Source organism: Somniosus microcephalus, chromosome 1, assembly GCF_052327205.1.
Source record: "Somniosus microcephalus isolate GS21.2 chromosome 1, FLI_Smic_1.0, whole genome shotgun sequence".
In the NCBI taxonomy this organism is placed as follows: Eukaryota; Metazoa; Chordata; class Chondrichthyes; order Squaliformes; family Somniosidae; genus Somniosus; species Somniosus microcephalus.
Window position 1 is genome coordinate 329,469,439 of NC_140987.1, and position 16,927 is coordinate 329,486,365.

The following is a 16,927-nucleotide window of genomic DNA, read 5'->3' on the forward strand; positions in this document are numbered from 1 at the left end:
GTCACTATTACACACACTGGTGACTGCACTGTGAGTCACCATTACACACACTTGAGACTGCACGCTAAGTCACTACTACACTGGAGACTGCACAAGGTGTCAATATTACACACATTGGAGACTGCACTGTGAGTCATTATTACACACACTGGAAACTGCACTGTGAGTCACTATTACACTGGAGACTGCACTGTGTGTCACCATTACACTCACTGGAGAATGCACAGTGAGCCACTATTACAGACACTGGAGACTGTATGTGAGTCACTATTACACACATTGGACACTGCACTGTGTGTCACTATTACATACACTGGAAACTGCACTGAGTCACTATTACACACACAGGAGACTGCACTATGAGTCACTATTACACTGGAGGCTGCAATGTGAGTCACTATTACACACACTGGAGACTGCACTGTGAGTCACCATTACACACACTGGAGACTGCAATGTGAGTCGTTATTACACATACTGGAGACTGCATGTGAGTCACTATTACACACACAGGAGACTGCACGGTGTGTCACTATTACACACACTGGAGAATGCACGGTGTGTCACTATTACACACACTGGAGAATGCACAATGTGCCACTATTACACACACTGGAAACTGCACTGCGACTCACTGTTACACACACTGGATGTTGTGTATGTAATATGTGTGCTACTTTGAACCTATGGACAGGACTGCACTACTTGTTGGGCGTAGTGATACGCAGTACCACTCCTGGCCGTAGGGATATAAATAGTACTGTGGGTACTGATCCCCCTCAGTTCCCGCCTGTGGGCATGAAGTAAAGACCTACGTATAGTCCCTACCTCCAACCAGTAAAGACCTGTTTTATTGTTACTGATTAAGTCTGAGTATTAATTACTTGAACAACTCACAGATTTAACACTGGCGACGAGTCTGATTCGGACCCTGCGGCAGTCACTCCACGGCAGCTTCGTCCACAGCCAGGACGTTGCAGAGAGGTTTCCACCCTCTCCACCCCACTGGAAGACATCCTGACCTCGGAGCCTCCATCGGCGACCGTCAGCTTCTTCTCCAGCTTGGTGGTGGGTAAGCCGTTGTCTGAGCCGGGCAGCGACGCGACAGGCAGTCGACCGCACGAACGGGGCTGGGGGAGCTGGAGGAATAGGGCGCGAGAGCCGCTTCGAGCGGGAGGCGTTTCAACAGAGCGATCGCATCTCCTGATAAGAGCCGAGAGCCGCTTCGCGATCCAGCGATCGCATCCGCTGATAAGGGCCGCACTCGGGCGATCGCGGCGAAGATAAGGGCCGCACTCGGGGGCTGAAGGGAGACGGCGTTGGGGGACGGGTGAAGACCGCCAAGCGCGGGAAAACCGCCATTTTGTGGGCGGAGGACGACGGCAAGAGCGGGAAGCCGCCATCTTTGATAACAAGTAAACAAAATAAAATCTGAGAAATTGCAAATCTACAATGCCTAAACACGGGAATATTAGCACCTTTGATAGTGACCTCGAAGATTGGGCCATATATGTTGAAAGAGTAAAAAATTATTGTAAGGCCAATAAAATTCGTGACCAAGATAAAGCTCTAACATTATTAAATTTAATGGGTGCAAAGACATACGGGCAATTGAAACACCTGTTATCACCAGATGAACCGGCGGATAAGACGTTCGATGAGATTGTTACTGTCCTGAAAGATCATCTAAACCCCACGCCACTGATGCTAGCGGAACGATTTAAATTTTACGACAGAAGGCAGCTACAGCATGAAAGCAATGCTGATTATTTGCTGGAATTGCGTAAATTAGCGAAATATTGCCAGTTTGGAACGGGACTGACAGAGGCACTTCGAGACAAATTTGTGTGTGGTTTATTTAAACAGGATACACAAAAGCGACTGCTCGAGGAGAATGAGCTGACGCTTGAGAAGGCGGTCACTATGGCAGCAGCACACGAAGCCGCAGCGAGAGGCACGGCAGTAATGCAGCTACGGTCACCGGAGCTCAGTGCACACAAATTGGGTGTGAGTTCTGGCAAATGTTATCGTTATGGAAAGACAACGCATGATCAGAACCAGTGTTGGTTTAAAAACCAAGAATGTAGAACTTGTGGTAGGCTTGGACATATAGCTAGAGTATGCAGGTCAGGGAAGAAGACCAGCAACAAGAAGTCACCGCAAGGAAAATACGCAAAGGTACACAAGGTGACCGAACAGGAGTCCGATTCAGACGCTTGCAGTAATGAACTGGCTAGCTTAAGCTGTAATGAACTGGCTAGCTTAAGAGTACTCAACGCTGGTAAGGGTGCAGACCTCCAGACAATTTGGGTCACTCTTCAGATAGAAGGAGTCCAAGTAAAACTGGAATTGGACACTGGATCGGCATTGACGGTCATAAATAAGAAAGATTACGGAAAGTTATTCCAACATATTCCCCTACAGGATACAGGGATTATATTGAAAACATACAGGGGGCAAAGAGTGTACCCCATCGGGAAAATAGAGGTTGCAGTGGTCCACAAGGGCGAAGACAGTCAAATAATGGACTTATATGTGATATCTGAAGGAGGTTCTCCACTACTAGGACGGGAGTGGATTAGGAAAATGAATATGAACTGGCATTTCCTACAAACAATAACGAGTGAGAACTCGGTGAAGATAGTCGGCCCAGACTCTGGAACGGATGATGGTAAGCCCAACTCAGGTGCAAAAGACAAAGTTTCAGCACAGAATTCCACTGAGCAACAACAACATAGTTTAACTGTGGATTCTGAGTCTGGCAAGTCTACTGATGTGCTCATTTCTGAGGGACACCGGGCTCGAACTCAACTCCATTTCAAACTACAACAGCAATTAGAACAAATGCTTCGCCGTTGTGAGCAAGAGTTGAATGCAACGAAAGAGTTCTTTGATATAGAGTTGGAGAATCTGGAAAGACAACAGAAGCAGCTGATGGAGAAAATGGAGCAGGAGCACACAAAACGTCTGATGTCAGAGGAGTTAACGGTCAGCCAACTCCTGCATATGCTGAAGGACAGGACTCTGAAATGGGAAAAACTTGAACACGAACTTCAATATTCAAACGAAAGGGGTTCGGAGCTCTCAAAGGTTATTGGAAGAGCTGAGGTGGCAACACAGACTGAGATGACTGCAACAGAGCAGCCCTTGGATGCCAAAAGTACGCTGACTCGCGTCAACGTAGAACAACAGACCGCTGAAACAGCTGCTCCGGTAGAGGGATTGAATAGTCCGATCAATCAATCTCCAAAAGAAGTTGAAGTAGTAAAATCTCAAATGAGGTCATTAGTAAACGACTTGCTGAAAGCCCAGAAAAAGCTGGATGAAGATGTACGCATGAAGAAGTCTCTTCAGGAAAGATGTCTGGACTTGGAACAAAAGCTGGCTAACGCCCAGCTGGGTATGGAGGAAATAGAAGACCCTCTCGCTGGCCTAGATCAGGACGACACCGAATATTACTATGTCCTGTCCTGCCCAACTTGTAACTTCGACTCCCACCATACAGAAATCATGGAGGAGCACCGAAAGTCTACGGAACATCGGGAGAAGGTGGCTCTACTACGGAAAAAGGAGGGAGAGAAGGAGGAACTGCGCATGCAGCTGGCAGCTGACAGTGGAGCCCAGAGAGTCTCCAAGAAGCAGAAAAGGAAAAGTCGAAACAGAAGATGACCCATCTGAACCATTATTACCTCTACCAGATCACACACGTGGTCCCTCCGAACGGAGCCAATTCAGTTCGGAAGTTCAAACTGTTAAATCCATGGAAGGACTATTGAATGAGTCACTCCAGCAACGTGAACCGACTCCACCACAGAGATTGAATCTGTGAACTGTTTTCCGCAGAGACTGAATCTGTGATCTGTTTTGACATGAAGTTATCTATGTATCTATGTTATTCTGTTATGTAAACCTGAAGTTATATATGTATATATGTTATTACGTTATGTTAAATGGGGAGATGACTGTAAAGCTAGGAAGGGAGGAATGTTGTGTATGTAATATGTGTGCTACTTTGAACCTATGGACAGGACTGCACTACTTGTTGGGCGTAGTGATACGCAGTACCACTCCTGGCCATAGGGGTATAAATAGTACTGTGGGTACTGATCCCCCTCAGTTCCCGCCTGTGGGCATGAAGCAAAGACCTACGTATAGTCCCTACCTCCAACCAGTAAAGACCTGTTTTATTGTTACTGATTAAGTCTGAGTATTAATTACTTGAACAACTCACAGATTTAACACTGGAGACTGCACTGTGACTCACTATTACATAGCAGACTTAACTGTGAGTCACATTACACACACTGGAGACTGCACTCTATGTCACTACTACATTGGAGACTGCACTGTGAATCACCAATACACACACTGGAGACTGCACTGTGAGCCACTATTACACACACAGGAGACTGCACTATGAGTCACTATTACACTGGAGACTGCAATTTGTGTCATTATTAGACACACTGGAGACTGCACTGTGAGTCACTATTACACACACTGGAGAATGCACAATGAGCCACTATTACACACACTGGAGACTGCATGTGAGTCACTATTACACTGGAGACTGCACTGTGTGCCACTGTTACATGCACTGGAGGCTGCAATGTGAGTCACTATTACACACACCGGAGACTGCACTTGAGTCATTATTACACACACTGGAGACTGCACTGAGAGTCACCATTGCACACACTGGAGACTGCACTGTGAGTCATCATTACACACACTGGAGACTGCACTGTGTATTACGATTACACTGGAGACTTAACTGTGTGTCCCTATTACACACACTGGAGACTGCACTGTGTGTCACTACTACACACACTGGAGACTGTCCTGTGAGTTGCTAGTGCACACACTGGAGACTGCACTGTGAATCACTTTCACACACACTGGAGGTTGCACTGTGAGTCACTATTCCACACACTGTAGACTGTTACTATTAGACACACTGGAAACTGCACTGTGAGTAACTAATACACACTGGAAACTCCATTGTGTGTCACTATTACACTGGATACTGCACTGTGTCAGTATTACACACACTGGAGACAGCACTGTGTGTCTCTATTTCACACACTGGAGACTGCACTGTGAGTCATTATTACACACACTGGAGACTGCACTGTGAGTCTCTATTACACTGGATACTGCACTGTGAGTCACTATTACACTGGAGACTGCACTGTGTTACTATTACACTGGATACTGCACTGAGTCACTATTACACTGGAGACTGCACTGTGTGTTACTATTACGCACACTGGAGACTGTACTGTGAGCCACTATTACACACACTGGAGACTGCACTGTGATACACTATTACACACACTGGATATTGCACTGTGAGCCACTATTACACACACTGGAGACTGCTCTGTGAGCCACTATTACACTGGAGACTGCACTGTGAGTCACTATTACACTGGATACTGCACTGTGAGTCACGATTACACTGGATACTGCACTGTGTTACTATTACACACACTGGAGACTGCACTGTGAGCCACTATTACACACACTGGAGACTGCACTGTGAGCCACTATTACACATACTGGAGACTGCACTGTGAGCCACTATTACACTGGAGACTGCACTGTGAGTCAATATTACACTGGAGACTGCACTGTGAGTCACTATTACACTGGATACTGCACTGTGAATCACTATTACAATGGAGACTGCACTGTGTGTTACTATTACACTGGATACTGCACTGTGAATCACTATTACAATGGAGACTGCACTGTGTGTTACTATTACACTGGTTACTGCACTGTGAGTGACTATTACACACACCGGAGAGTCCCTATTACACACACTGGAGGCTGCACTGTGTGTCACTATTACACACACTGGAGACTGCACTGTGAGCCACTATTACACACACTGTGGACTGCACTGTGAGTCATTATTACACACACTGGAGACTGCACTGTGAGTCACTCTTACAATGGAGACTGCACTGAGAGTCACTATTACACTGGATACTGCACTGTGAATCACTATTACACTGGAGACTGCACTGTGTGTTACTATTACACTGGATATTGCACTGTGAGTCACTATTACACACACCGGAGAGTCCCTATTACACACACTGGAGGCTGCACTGTGAGCCACTATTACACACACTGGAGACTGCACTGTGAGCCACTATTAGACACACTGGAGACTGCACTGTGAGCCACTGTTACACTGGAGACTGCACTGTGTGTTACTATTACACACTCTGGAGACTGCACTGCGAGCCACTATTACACACACTGGAGACTGCACTGTGAGTCACTATTACACTGGATACTGCACTGTGAGTCACTATTACACTGGAGACTGCACTGTGTGTTACTATTACACTGGATACTGCACTGAGTCACCATTACACTGGAGACTGCTCTGTGTGTTACTATTACACACACTGGAGGCTGCACTGTGAGCCAATATTACACACACTGGAGACTGCACTGTGAGCCACTATTACACACACTGGAGACTGCACTGTAAGCCACTATTACACTGGAGACTGCACTGTGTGTTACTATTACTCTGGATACTGCACTGAGCCACTATTACACTGGAGACTGCACTGTGTGTTACTATTACACACACTGGAGACTGCACTGTGAGCCAGTATTACATACACTGGAGACTGCACTGTGAGTCACTATTACACTGGAGACTGCACTGTGAGTCACTATTACAAAAAGCGTTGTCGGGTTATTGGACAATATCAAATGACTATCCCCACAGTACCTTTCAGTCACTTCACACACCAATTTGAACAGCTCACCCTCTAGTTCAGTGGTTTGTCTGGATGCCTCGCAGTTATTTGCGGATGTTATTTCATCCCGATTATGTGGCACACTTGGCATCATTGCGGGACCACCTCCCATACTGCACCCAACGCCATACGTGTGAGCAATACTCCTAATGGAAATCGGAGGGCATGTGCTGGTCATGGGCCCGCGTGGAGCACCCATACTTTGAGGTTACAACATGGAAACAGGTCGGCTTGCGTCATTGATTACCCTCCAAATAAACAAACACTCCGACACAACTCTCGTGTTGAACTGGAAATTGAAAACAGTAAACCATGCAGCATCCTTCCATGTAACATTCTCTAAATAGTACTTACTCCAGGAGTGTGAGATAGTCCATCAGTTCTTGAGGGGATATTTTGTTCCAATATGCCAACAGAGCATCTTAAAAAAATAAAAGCATGTTTATGGCTTGCTAAAGACTAAAATGTTACATCACATATTTTCAATACATGCACAACACATGGAATAATGGGGTTATTGGTAATAGCTTAAATATTACATTAATAGAGTTAAGGAAAAAAGTAATGACTCAAAATCAAGGCTCATTATTTGCAATACAAGTGGTCCTCACCTTAAATTATTAGTTTGAGGCATCAACGTACAGTGTTCTGTCAACCCTCACCTTCAGGGCTTGTCCAGTTTTTAAAAAAATATACTCATTCCCGTGGGCGGCATTGCCAAGGCCAGCATTTGTTGCCCATCCCCAGTGAGTGGCCTGTTAGATCACTTCAGATACAAGTTAAAAGTCAATCACATTGGTGTGGGCCTGGAGTCACATACAGGCCACACCGGGCGAGGAGGGCAGGCTCTCCTTCCCTTCCTAAAGGGCATTAGTGAACCTGATCACTGGTTTCCCTCAGTCCCAGGGGCACAATCTTGGTGCTCAGTTACTGCAATAGTCACTTTGTTTAATTTCCTCGCTGCCAACCTGATGCATTTCCTGTGCAACACGCCCTTGTGCTTCATCCACCGCCGTATTCTCAAAGTACAACAGCGCCAGATCTTCTGCGCAATGCACATCAGCGAGCTTTAACCTTTTTCTCACTAATTTACAGGGATCTCTGGCCGCAAGTGCCCACTCGTATGCAGCCTCAGGAGAGCGGGATTGAGGCTCATGGGGCGGCCAAGTTTACAATCACACGTTCAGTGACATGACCTCTTGCTCGGTGGGGAACTGCTCAGCACCTTCAGGAGAGCCTTGGGTCTGAGCTGGCCGATTGCTGAAATTCAATGAGCACAAGCCACATACATTGAGACATAAACTGAAGGCCATGCCAACAATGATAGACACATGCTCCACTTGAGATAATTCCTTCTGACATTGAAGATATCATGTGCCTTGAACATACTGGGCCCTCCCCACTTCTGCCAGAGTGAGAGTGACAGCGCGCAGGTGCAAGCAAACACACGCGCCGGATTCCATTCTCGCACCCTTTCACTGGCAGAAGCAGCTTTCATGTTTTGCTTTGCTTCCTCCCTCATGGCAAACCGCTCAGTTCTTTCAACCAGCCTCAGGGGAGCCCTGGGTTTGGTGACTTGCTGATAGTCAGTGCACTTAGCTGCTCAGGTTTGTCCTTTTTATTGAAGTTAGCCCCACTCCTTCCACCAGACAAAGGATTCCCTGGCCAATTTGGACATTCACAGGATTCGAACTGCAGTTTCCAAACACTGGGAAGTGCGACAGTGATGGAGGTGAGTAAGGGCCACAATGCACAGCGATGGGCTTTAGAAAGAGACATTTTTCTGAGCCGCTTTGTATTGTGATCCTTACTCACCTCCATCACTATCCCACTTCCCTGTGTTTGGGAACTGGAACTCAAGTCATTTACCAATCTGGCACTTGAACTACTGGATTTCAACAGCGCAAAATCAGATTTTTGCATTGAAAATTCACCAAGTTATTCAAATGTGCAGCAGGATGCCTGCCTCTGTTTGCTTCTTAGATGGTCATATTTCCCTCTAATGCTCTTTAAGCTAACATTTGAAAGCCTACCTCTGGACTGGGCCTTTATTCAATTATTGATCAATAGATGTAAGCAATATCCATAACATTGCTCATAATAGTATTGAAAAAAGTCTACAAAATAAGGAAAGGGATGGGTGGCATGTCTACTGATAGATTATTCCAGTTTAACCAACTGGGGAGGACCAGGGGACATGAGTTTAAACTATGTAAGAGTAGGAATAGACTGGATATTCGGCGGTTCTTCTTTCCCCAGACAATAGTGAGGCTCCGGCTGGTGTGGTGGGTGCCGACTCTCTGCATGTCTTCAAGGGGGAGCTGGGCCGGTTCCTGACTGGGGCTGAGATCGCACCATATGGAAGGTTCGTGTCTTTATTTACAACACTTGGTCCATGTGATCTCCTGGACTGGTTTCCAATCGCCTGAGGGGGTCGGAGAGGAATTTTCCAGAGTATTTTTCCCCTTATTGGCCCTGGAGATTACATGGGCGCGGAACGGCAGCAGGAAGTGGCTAGTCCTGATGCTCCGGCCATCATGGTGAGAGGCAGACTTGATGGATCAGCTGGTCTTTTCCTGCCCTTCAATATTGTATGTTGGTATGAAATTGGAGATCAATACTTTCTCAGAATAAGTCGATAAGAGGAGCCTGGCGTACCTTCAGAGACTGTTTTAACGATGTGCAGGAAGCACATAAGGAGACTCCTGGTTTCATAGTGATCCAGCTTGCTGTATTGGGATATGTTGCTTTCAGTTGAGTTCCTTCTTTGTTGGCTCTAAAAGACATGTTCATAAACAAATGAGCACAGGAATCACCCGAGTAGAACTGCATCCGGACCCGTTTCTCTACTGGGCATCATCACTGGTTACATCTGCAGTGGTTTATATGGAACAACTCAATGTTCAGGACAGGGATAGCAGCCACTCACAGATTGGAGTGCTTTCTACATAGAAACATAGAAGATAGGAGCAGGAGTAGGCCATTCGGCCCCTCTAGCCTGCTCCGCTATTCAATGTGATCATGGCTGATCATCCAAGTTCAGTATCCGGTCCCTGCTTTCTCCCCATACCCCTTGATCCCTTTAGCCTTAAGAAATATATCCAACTCCTTCTTGAATATATTTAATGAATTGGCCTCTACTGCCTTCTGTGGTAGAGAATTCCACAGGTTCACCACTCTCTGGGTGAAGAAAGTCCTCCTAATTTCTGTCCTAAAAGGCCTACCCCCTTATCCTTAGACTGTGACCCCTGGTTCTGGATTCCCCGACCATCGGGAACATCCTCCCTGCATCTAGTCTGTCCAGTCCTGCCAGAATTTTATAAGTTTCAATGAGATCCCCTCTCATTCTTCTAAACTCCAGCGAGTACAAGCCCAATCGACCCAATCTCTCCTCATACGTCATTCGTGACATCCCAGGTATCAGCCTGGTGAATCTTCGCTGAACTCCTTCCATGGCAAGAATATCCTTCCTCAGATAAGGCGAACAAAACTGCACACAATACTCAAGGCCCTGTACAACTGCAGCAAGACATCCTTGTTCTTGTACTCAATCCCTCTCGCTATGAAGGCCAACATAACATTTGCCTTCTTAACCGCCTGCTGCACCTGCATGCTTACCTTCAGCGACTGGTGCACAAGGACACCCAGGTCTCGTTGCCCTTCCCCTTCTCCCAATCTATTGCCATTCAGATAATAATCTGCCTTCCTGTTTTTGACACCAAAGTGGATAACCTCGCATTTATCCACGTAATATTGCATCTGCCATGCTTCTGCCCAATCACTCAACCTGTCCAAATTATCCTGTAGTTTCTCAGCATCCTCCTCACAGCACACACGCCCACCCAGCTTTGTGTCGTCTGCAAATTTGGAGATATTACATCTAGTTCCCTTGTCTAGATCATTAATATATATTGTGAATAGCTGGGGTCCAAGGACCGATCCCTGCGGTACCCCACTAGTCACTGCCTGCCACTCGGAAAAAGACCCGTTTATTCCAACTCTTTGCTTTCTATCTGCCAACCAGTTCTCTATCCAAGTCAATACCTTGCCCCCAATCCCATGTGCCTTAATTTTACATGCTAATCTCTTATGTGGGACCTTATCGAGTCCAAATACACCACATCCACTGGTTCTCCCTTATCTATTTTACTAGTTACATCCTCAAAAAATTCCAGTAGATTAGTCAAGCACGATTTCCCTTTTGTAAATCCATGTTGACTTTGTCCGATCCTGTCACTGTTTTCCAAGTGCTCTGCTATTACATCTTTTATAATGGACTCCAGCATTTTCCCCACTACCGATGTCAGGCTTACCGGTCTGTAATTCCCCGTTTTCTCTCTACCACCTTTTTTGAATAGTGGGGTAACATTAGCTACCCTCCAACCCATGGGTACTGTTCCAGATTCCATCGAATGTTGGAAGATGATCAGCAATGCATCTATTATTTCTAGGGCCACTTCCTTAAGCACCCTAGGATGTAGATTATCAGGCCCTGGGGATTTATCGGCCTTCAATCCCATCAATTTCCCTAACACCATTTCCCTACAAATACTGATTTCTTTCAGTTCCTCCCTTTCATCAGACCCTATGTTCCCCGACATTTCTGGGAGGTTATTTGTGTCCTCCTTTGTGAAGACAGAACCAAAATATGTATTTAATTGGTCGGCCATTTCTTTGTTCCCCATTATAAATTCCCCTGATTCTGACTGCAAGGGACCTATGCTTGACTTCACCAATCTTTTTCTCTTCACATATCTATAAAAGCTTTTACAGTCAGTTTTTATGTTCCCTGCGAGCTTACTCTCATTCTATTTTCCCTTTCTTAATTAATCCCTTTGTCCTCTTTTGTTGAATCCTAAACTGCTCCCAATCCTCTGGATTACTGCTTTTTTTGGCCAATTTACGGCCTAGAAATTCGGTATAGCCGCGTTTGGGGCGCTAGTCCTGGCGATGCGCAAAGTTTAGCGCCAGGTGCAATTTAGCGCCACCTAGCGCGATATTGGGTTGCAGCACCCCTAAAGGTGATTGCGGCGCTAAATCAGGCGCTGCACGCTACTCTTAAGGCGCTAACCCGGCGGCGCAACCCAATTTCGCGGCGGCGGGGCGCAGCGAGGGTGCTGTCAATAATCACTTTCCCTGAGACACACTGGTGCCGGCCAGCTCTTAAAGGGGTAGGTCAATTGGCATCACCAGACACACTCACTGCCTTGTAGGCCTTCAAAGCGGTGGGAGCCTACCTGTGGCGCACCAGCCTAGCAAGACATGGAAAGGGTGAGGCAGAGGGCGGAACGCCTCACCGATGGGGCATTGGATGCTTTGGTTGGCGCAGTGGAATCAAGGCCAAGGAAGGTGGTCGGAATGTGAATTATCATTTGGACAGTCTCCCAGGTGTGAAAGGCAGTTATGTGTCAGTGTATTAGTTTTGCTTTCTGTTGCCATAGCTTTCTCATGTTTGAAGGAACCACATTTTGCGTAATGAAACACTTTCTTCATTTACAATGGCCATGCCTGCTATTTACATGCATCTTGCCCTTCACAGGCTTGGGGGTATCAGACCGGTTCCATTCCTATTCTTGGAATGGCAGCAAGCATTCCGTGAGAGGGGCCGAGAAGCTACTTCTGATCAGCCACTGACGCGCAGCCTGAGAAGAGCCGTTCGTGTAGAAGTTCAGGCCAGCAGACATCTTAGCCACCGACAGAGATGTCCTGCACCTTATCTGAGGCTGCAGATCTGGCTGAAGCAGCTGGCACAGCTCAGTCACCACCTCCTTTCTAAATCGCAGCCTTCTGACACACTGCTCCTCTGGCATGTTCATGTAGGAAAACTGCTGTCGGATAACCCTGCCAGCGTAAGGTCTGCTGTGGCGATGTCTGTTGGCCCTCCTCTGTCTGGCCATTCCTGCCCCCCTCTCCCAGCGTCTCAGTGCCCTTTCCAGATGATTCAGCAGCAGGACGTTCCCCTCCAATGCAGCCCCCATAATAAGTGCCCACAGGAAGGTTCCCCATTGTCAAGGCTCACCAACAGCAAGGTGATGGTCAGAAGGCTGAAGGTCGTCTGCCTGCGCTGGCTCAATGGTCAAATGGCTCTCAGTGTGCAGCTCAGCAACTCTTTGTAGCTCTCGAGGAAGTTGTGCTCCAAAAATGGCTGCCGCTTTTAAACCACACCAGTCCCCTTTAAATAACGCTCCTCTAGCCCGAGAGCGACTTGGTAAGGTTCCAGGTAAGCTGTCACTATTAGCACCAGGCGCTATGGAGGGGGGCGCCACTGAATTTCCGGTCTGGGGCGCCCAAAAGGCGTTGCACACTCAAATGACGTCATAATCAGCCTGCGCCCATGAGCGGGCGCCGGCGCTAAATGCATGCTCAATATGGGGTGAGGCGCTAGGCGCCCTCCCGGAAATTGGCTAGCGCCCCACTTCTCGGCCTCTTTAGGCGTTAATCGGTGGTGCTACCAACCAAATTTCTCCCCCTATATGTCCTCTCCTTGGATCTTATGCTATCCCTAATTTCCCTCGTTAGCCACGGTTGAGTCACCTTTTTTGTTTTATTTTTATGCCAAACTGGGATGAACAAATTCTGTAGTTCATCCATGCGGTCTTTGAATGTTTGCCATTGCCTATCCACCGTTAACCCTTTGAGTGACATTCCCCAATCAATCCTACCCAATTCGCGCCTCAGACTATCGCAGTTTCCTTTATTTAAATTCAGGACCCTAGTCTCCGAGTCAACTACTTCATTCTCCATCTTAATGAAGAATTTGATCATATTATGATCGCTCCGACCCAAGGGGCCTCGTACAACAAGATTGCCAATTAATCCTTTCTCGTTACATAATACCCAGTCTAAGATGGCCTGATCTCTGGTTGGCTCCTCGACATATTGGCCCAGGAAACCATCCCGTAAACACTCCAGGAATTCCTCCTCCACAGTATTGTTACTAATTTGGTTAGCCCAATCTATATGTAGATTAAAGTCACCCATGATGACTGCTGTGCCCTTTTTGCACACTTCTCTAATTTCCCTTTTAATGCCATCCCCAATCTCCGCATTACTGTTTGGAGGTCTATATACCACTCCCACTAACGTTTACTGCCCCTTGGTATTTCTCAGTGCTACCCATACAGATTCCACATCATCAGAGCTAATATCCTTCCTTACAATTGTGTTAATCCCTTCTTTAACCAGTAATGCTACCCCACCTCCTTTTCCTTTTTGCCTATCTTTCCTGAATATTTCTGCTCTGCTCCACCTCTTCATCAGCAACCTTACCATTTCCCTTAAGGCCTCGGAATCAGATTATGAAATTTGAATAGTGGTAGGGATATTTAGGGGAACAGACAGGCGTTTCTGCTGCCGCAGACATGATTCCAGGATGGTATGTTGCCTCCCTGGTGCCAGGGTCAAAGATTTTACTGAGTGGCTGCAGAACATTCTGAGGAGGGACGGTGAACAGCCAGAGGTCGTGGTCCATATTGGTACCAACGACATAGGTAGGAAGAGGAATGAGGCCCTGCAGGCAGATTTTAGGGAGCTAGGAAAGAGATGAAAAAGCAGGACCTCAAAGGTAGTAATCTCTGGATTACTCCCAGTGCTATGTGCGAGTGAGTATAGAAATAGGAGGTTAGAACAGATGAATGCATGGCTGGCGAGGTGGTGCAGAAGGGAGGGCTTCAGATTGCTGGGACATTGGGACCGGTTCTGGGGGAGGTGGGAGCTGTGCAGGCCGGATGGGTTGCACCTCAACAGAGCTGGAACCAATATCCTTGTGGGGAGATTTGCTAGAGCTATTGGGGAGGGTTTAAACTAAGTTGGCAGAGGGATCGGCACCAGTAGCATTAGAAAGGAGAAACAAAGAGCACAAAGGATTGGGAGAGACAGATAGCAGTAAAGTAATAAATAGTAAGGTATTTGGTGGGGTCAGACTAAGAGAGAGCACAGGATGGTCTAAGATAGGTTTACAGTGTATGTAAATGGGAATGCACGAAGCATAGTAAACAAGGTTGGTGAGCTATAGGTGCAAATAGCCACATGGGAATATGATGTCGTGGCAATAACAGAGACCTGGCTCAAAAAAGGGCAGGATTGGGTACTAAATATTCCTGGATATAAGCTGTTCAGGAAAGATAGGGAAGGAAAGAAAGGAGGTGGGGTGGCAGTATTGGTTAAGAAGAATATTACAATGCTGGAGACAGAGGATGTCCTGGAGGGGTCAAGGACAGAATCTGTATGGGTGGGGTTAAGAAATAATAGAGGTGCCATGACACTACTAGGTGTATTCTATAGGCTGCCAACTAGTGGGAAAAATATGGAGGAGCAAATTTGCAGAGAAATTACAGAGAGGTGCAAGAACTATAGAGTAGTGATAATGGGGCACTTCAGCTATCCTAATATAGACTGGGATAGTAGTAGTGTAAAGGGCAGAGAGGGGGAAGAATTTCTGAAGTGTGTTCAGGGGAATTTTCTTGATCAGTATGTTTCCGGCCCAACGAGGAACGGGGCATTGCTGGATCGTATTCTGGGGAATGAGGTATATCAAGTGGAGCAAGTGTCAGTAGGGGAACAGTGATCATAGTAGCATAAGGTTTAGACTAGCTATGGAAAAGGACAGGGAGCAAGCTAGAGTAAAAATACTTAATTGGGGGAAAGCCAATTTCAGTGGGACGAGAACGGATCTGGCCCGGGTAAATTGGAATCAAAGATTGGCAGGCAAAACTGTAAAGAGGAAATAGTTTGGGTACAGTCGAGGTACATTCCCACGAGGCGTATTGTGTCCAGTTCTGGGCACCGCACTTTAGGAAGGATGTGAAGGCCTTAGAGGGGGTGCAGAAAAGATTTACGAGAATGATTCCTGGGATGAGGGACTTCAGTTACGTTGATAGACTGGAGAAGCTGGGATTGTTCTCCTTAGAGCAGAGAAGATTGAGAGGAGATTTGATAGAGGTGTTCAAAATCATGAGGGGTCTAGACAGAGTAGATAGAGGAAAACTGTTCCCATTGGCAGAAGGGTCGAGAACCAGAGGACACAGATTTAAGGTGATTGGCAAAAGAACCAAAGGCGACATAAGAAAAACTTTTTTACGCAGTGAGTGCTTAGGATCTGGAATGCACTGCCTGAAAGGGTGGTGGAGGCAGATTCAAGCATGGTTTTCAAAACGGAGTTGGATAAGTAGCTGAAGGAAAAAAATTTGCAGGGCTACGGGGAAAGGGCAGGGAGTGGGTCTAGCTGAAGTGCTCTTGCAGAGAGCCGGTGTGAGCTTGAAGGGACGAATGGCCTTCTTCTGTGCTGTAACCATTCTATGATTCTATGATACCAATTGGCAGTGAATTCATAGAATTGATAGATTATTTCAGTTTAACAGGAGACCATTTGACCCATCATGCCCGTGCCGCCTCTGTGGTAGAGCTATCCAATTAGTCCCACTCCCCTGCTCTTTCCCCATCGCCCTGCAACTTTTTCAGTAGGATTGTGCTGTGGGTCCACGACTGTTGGTAAGTGGGTTAAGACTTCAACAATTTGATGTTGGATCTTACCGTCGGCAGAGCGGAGATCTTATTGAATGGCGGAGCAGGCTCGAGGGGCCGATTGGCCTACTCCTGCTCCTATTTCTTATGTTCTTATGTTCTTACATCCGATCAGTCTGGGATGGATTCGAACTCAGACCCCACAAATAACCGTAGATGTTTACAGCATAGGGGGTGCCACTTGTTTCTGCACCAGTGCTTTGCTGGACTAATCCAAAACAAATCTACTGCCCTGTCTCGCACAACTCTGCAATTGGAAGGCTCTCCTTTCCTGCGCCGTTTCCCATTGCCTTGTCCTCACCCAGTTCCCAGAGAAATTATTTCAAGATCCTCATACCGTTTTTCAAATTGGTCCAAAGCCCCTCCCCACCCCCAAACTAAATTGAATGCAGACAAATGTAAAGTGCTAGATGAACAAAGATCATAGTTAATCCACGTACACCCTGGTTTTATGGTTCCTGGGATGGGGGGATTGTCCTATGAGGAGAGATTGAGTAGACTAGGCCTATATTCTCTAGTGTTCAGAAGAATGAGAACGATCTCAATGAAACATACAAAATTCTTACAGGGCTTGACAGGGTAAATGCAGGGAGGTTGTTTCCCCTGGCTGGGGAGTC

At 46.7% G+C, this 16,927-nt stretch overlaps 1 protein-coding gene across 1 annotated transcript in view; it reads right to left on the bottom strand.

The window, feature by feature from the left end:
• LOC147124903 (dedicator of cytokinesis protein 11-like) overlaps positions 1 to 16,927 on the bottom strand; it is a 458,563-nt gene that overhangs the window by 163,098 nt on the left and 278,538 nt on the right. The window contains exons 35-36 of the mRNA XM_085994653.1: positions 9,447 to 9,564; positions 7,143 to 7,209 (exon numbers count right to left, since the gene is read on the bottom strand). Of these exons, the coding sequence (XP_085850779.1) occupies positions 7,143 to 7,209; positions 9,447 to 9,564 (185 nt within the window). The remainder of the gene's footprint in view (positions 1 to 7,142; positions 7,210 to 9,446; positions 9,565 to 16,927) is intronic.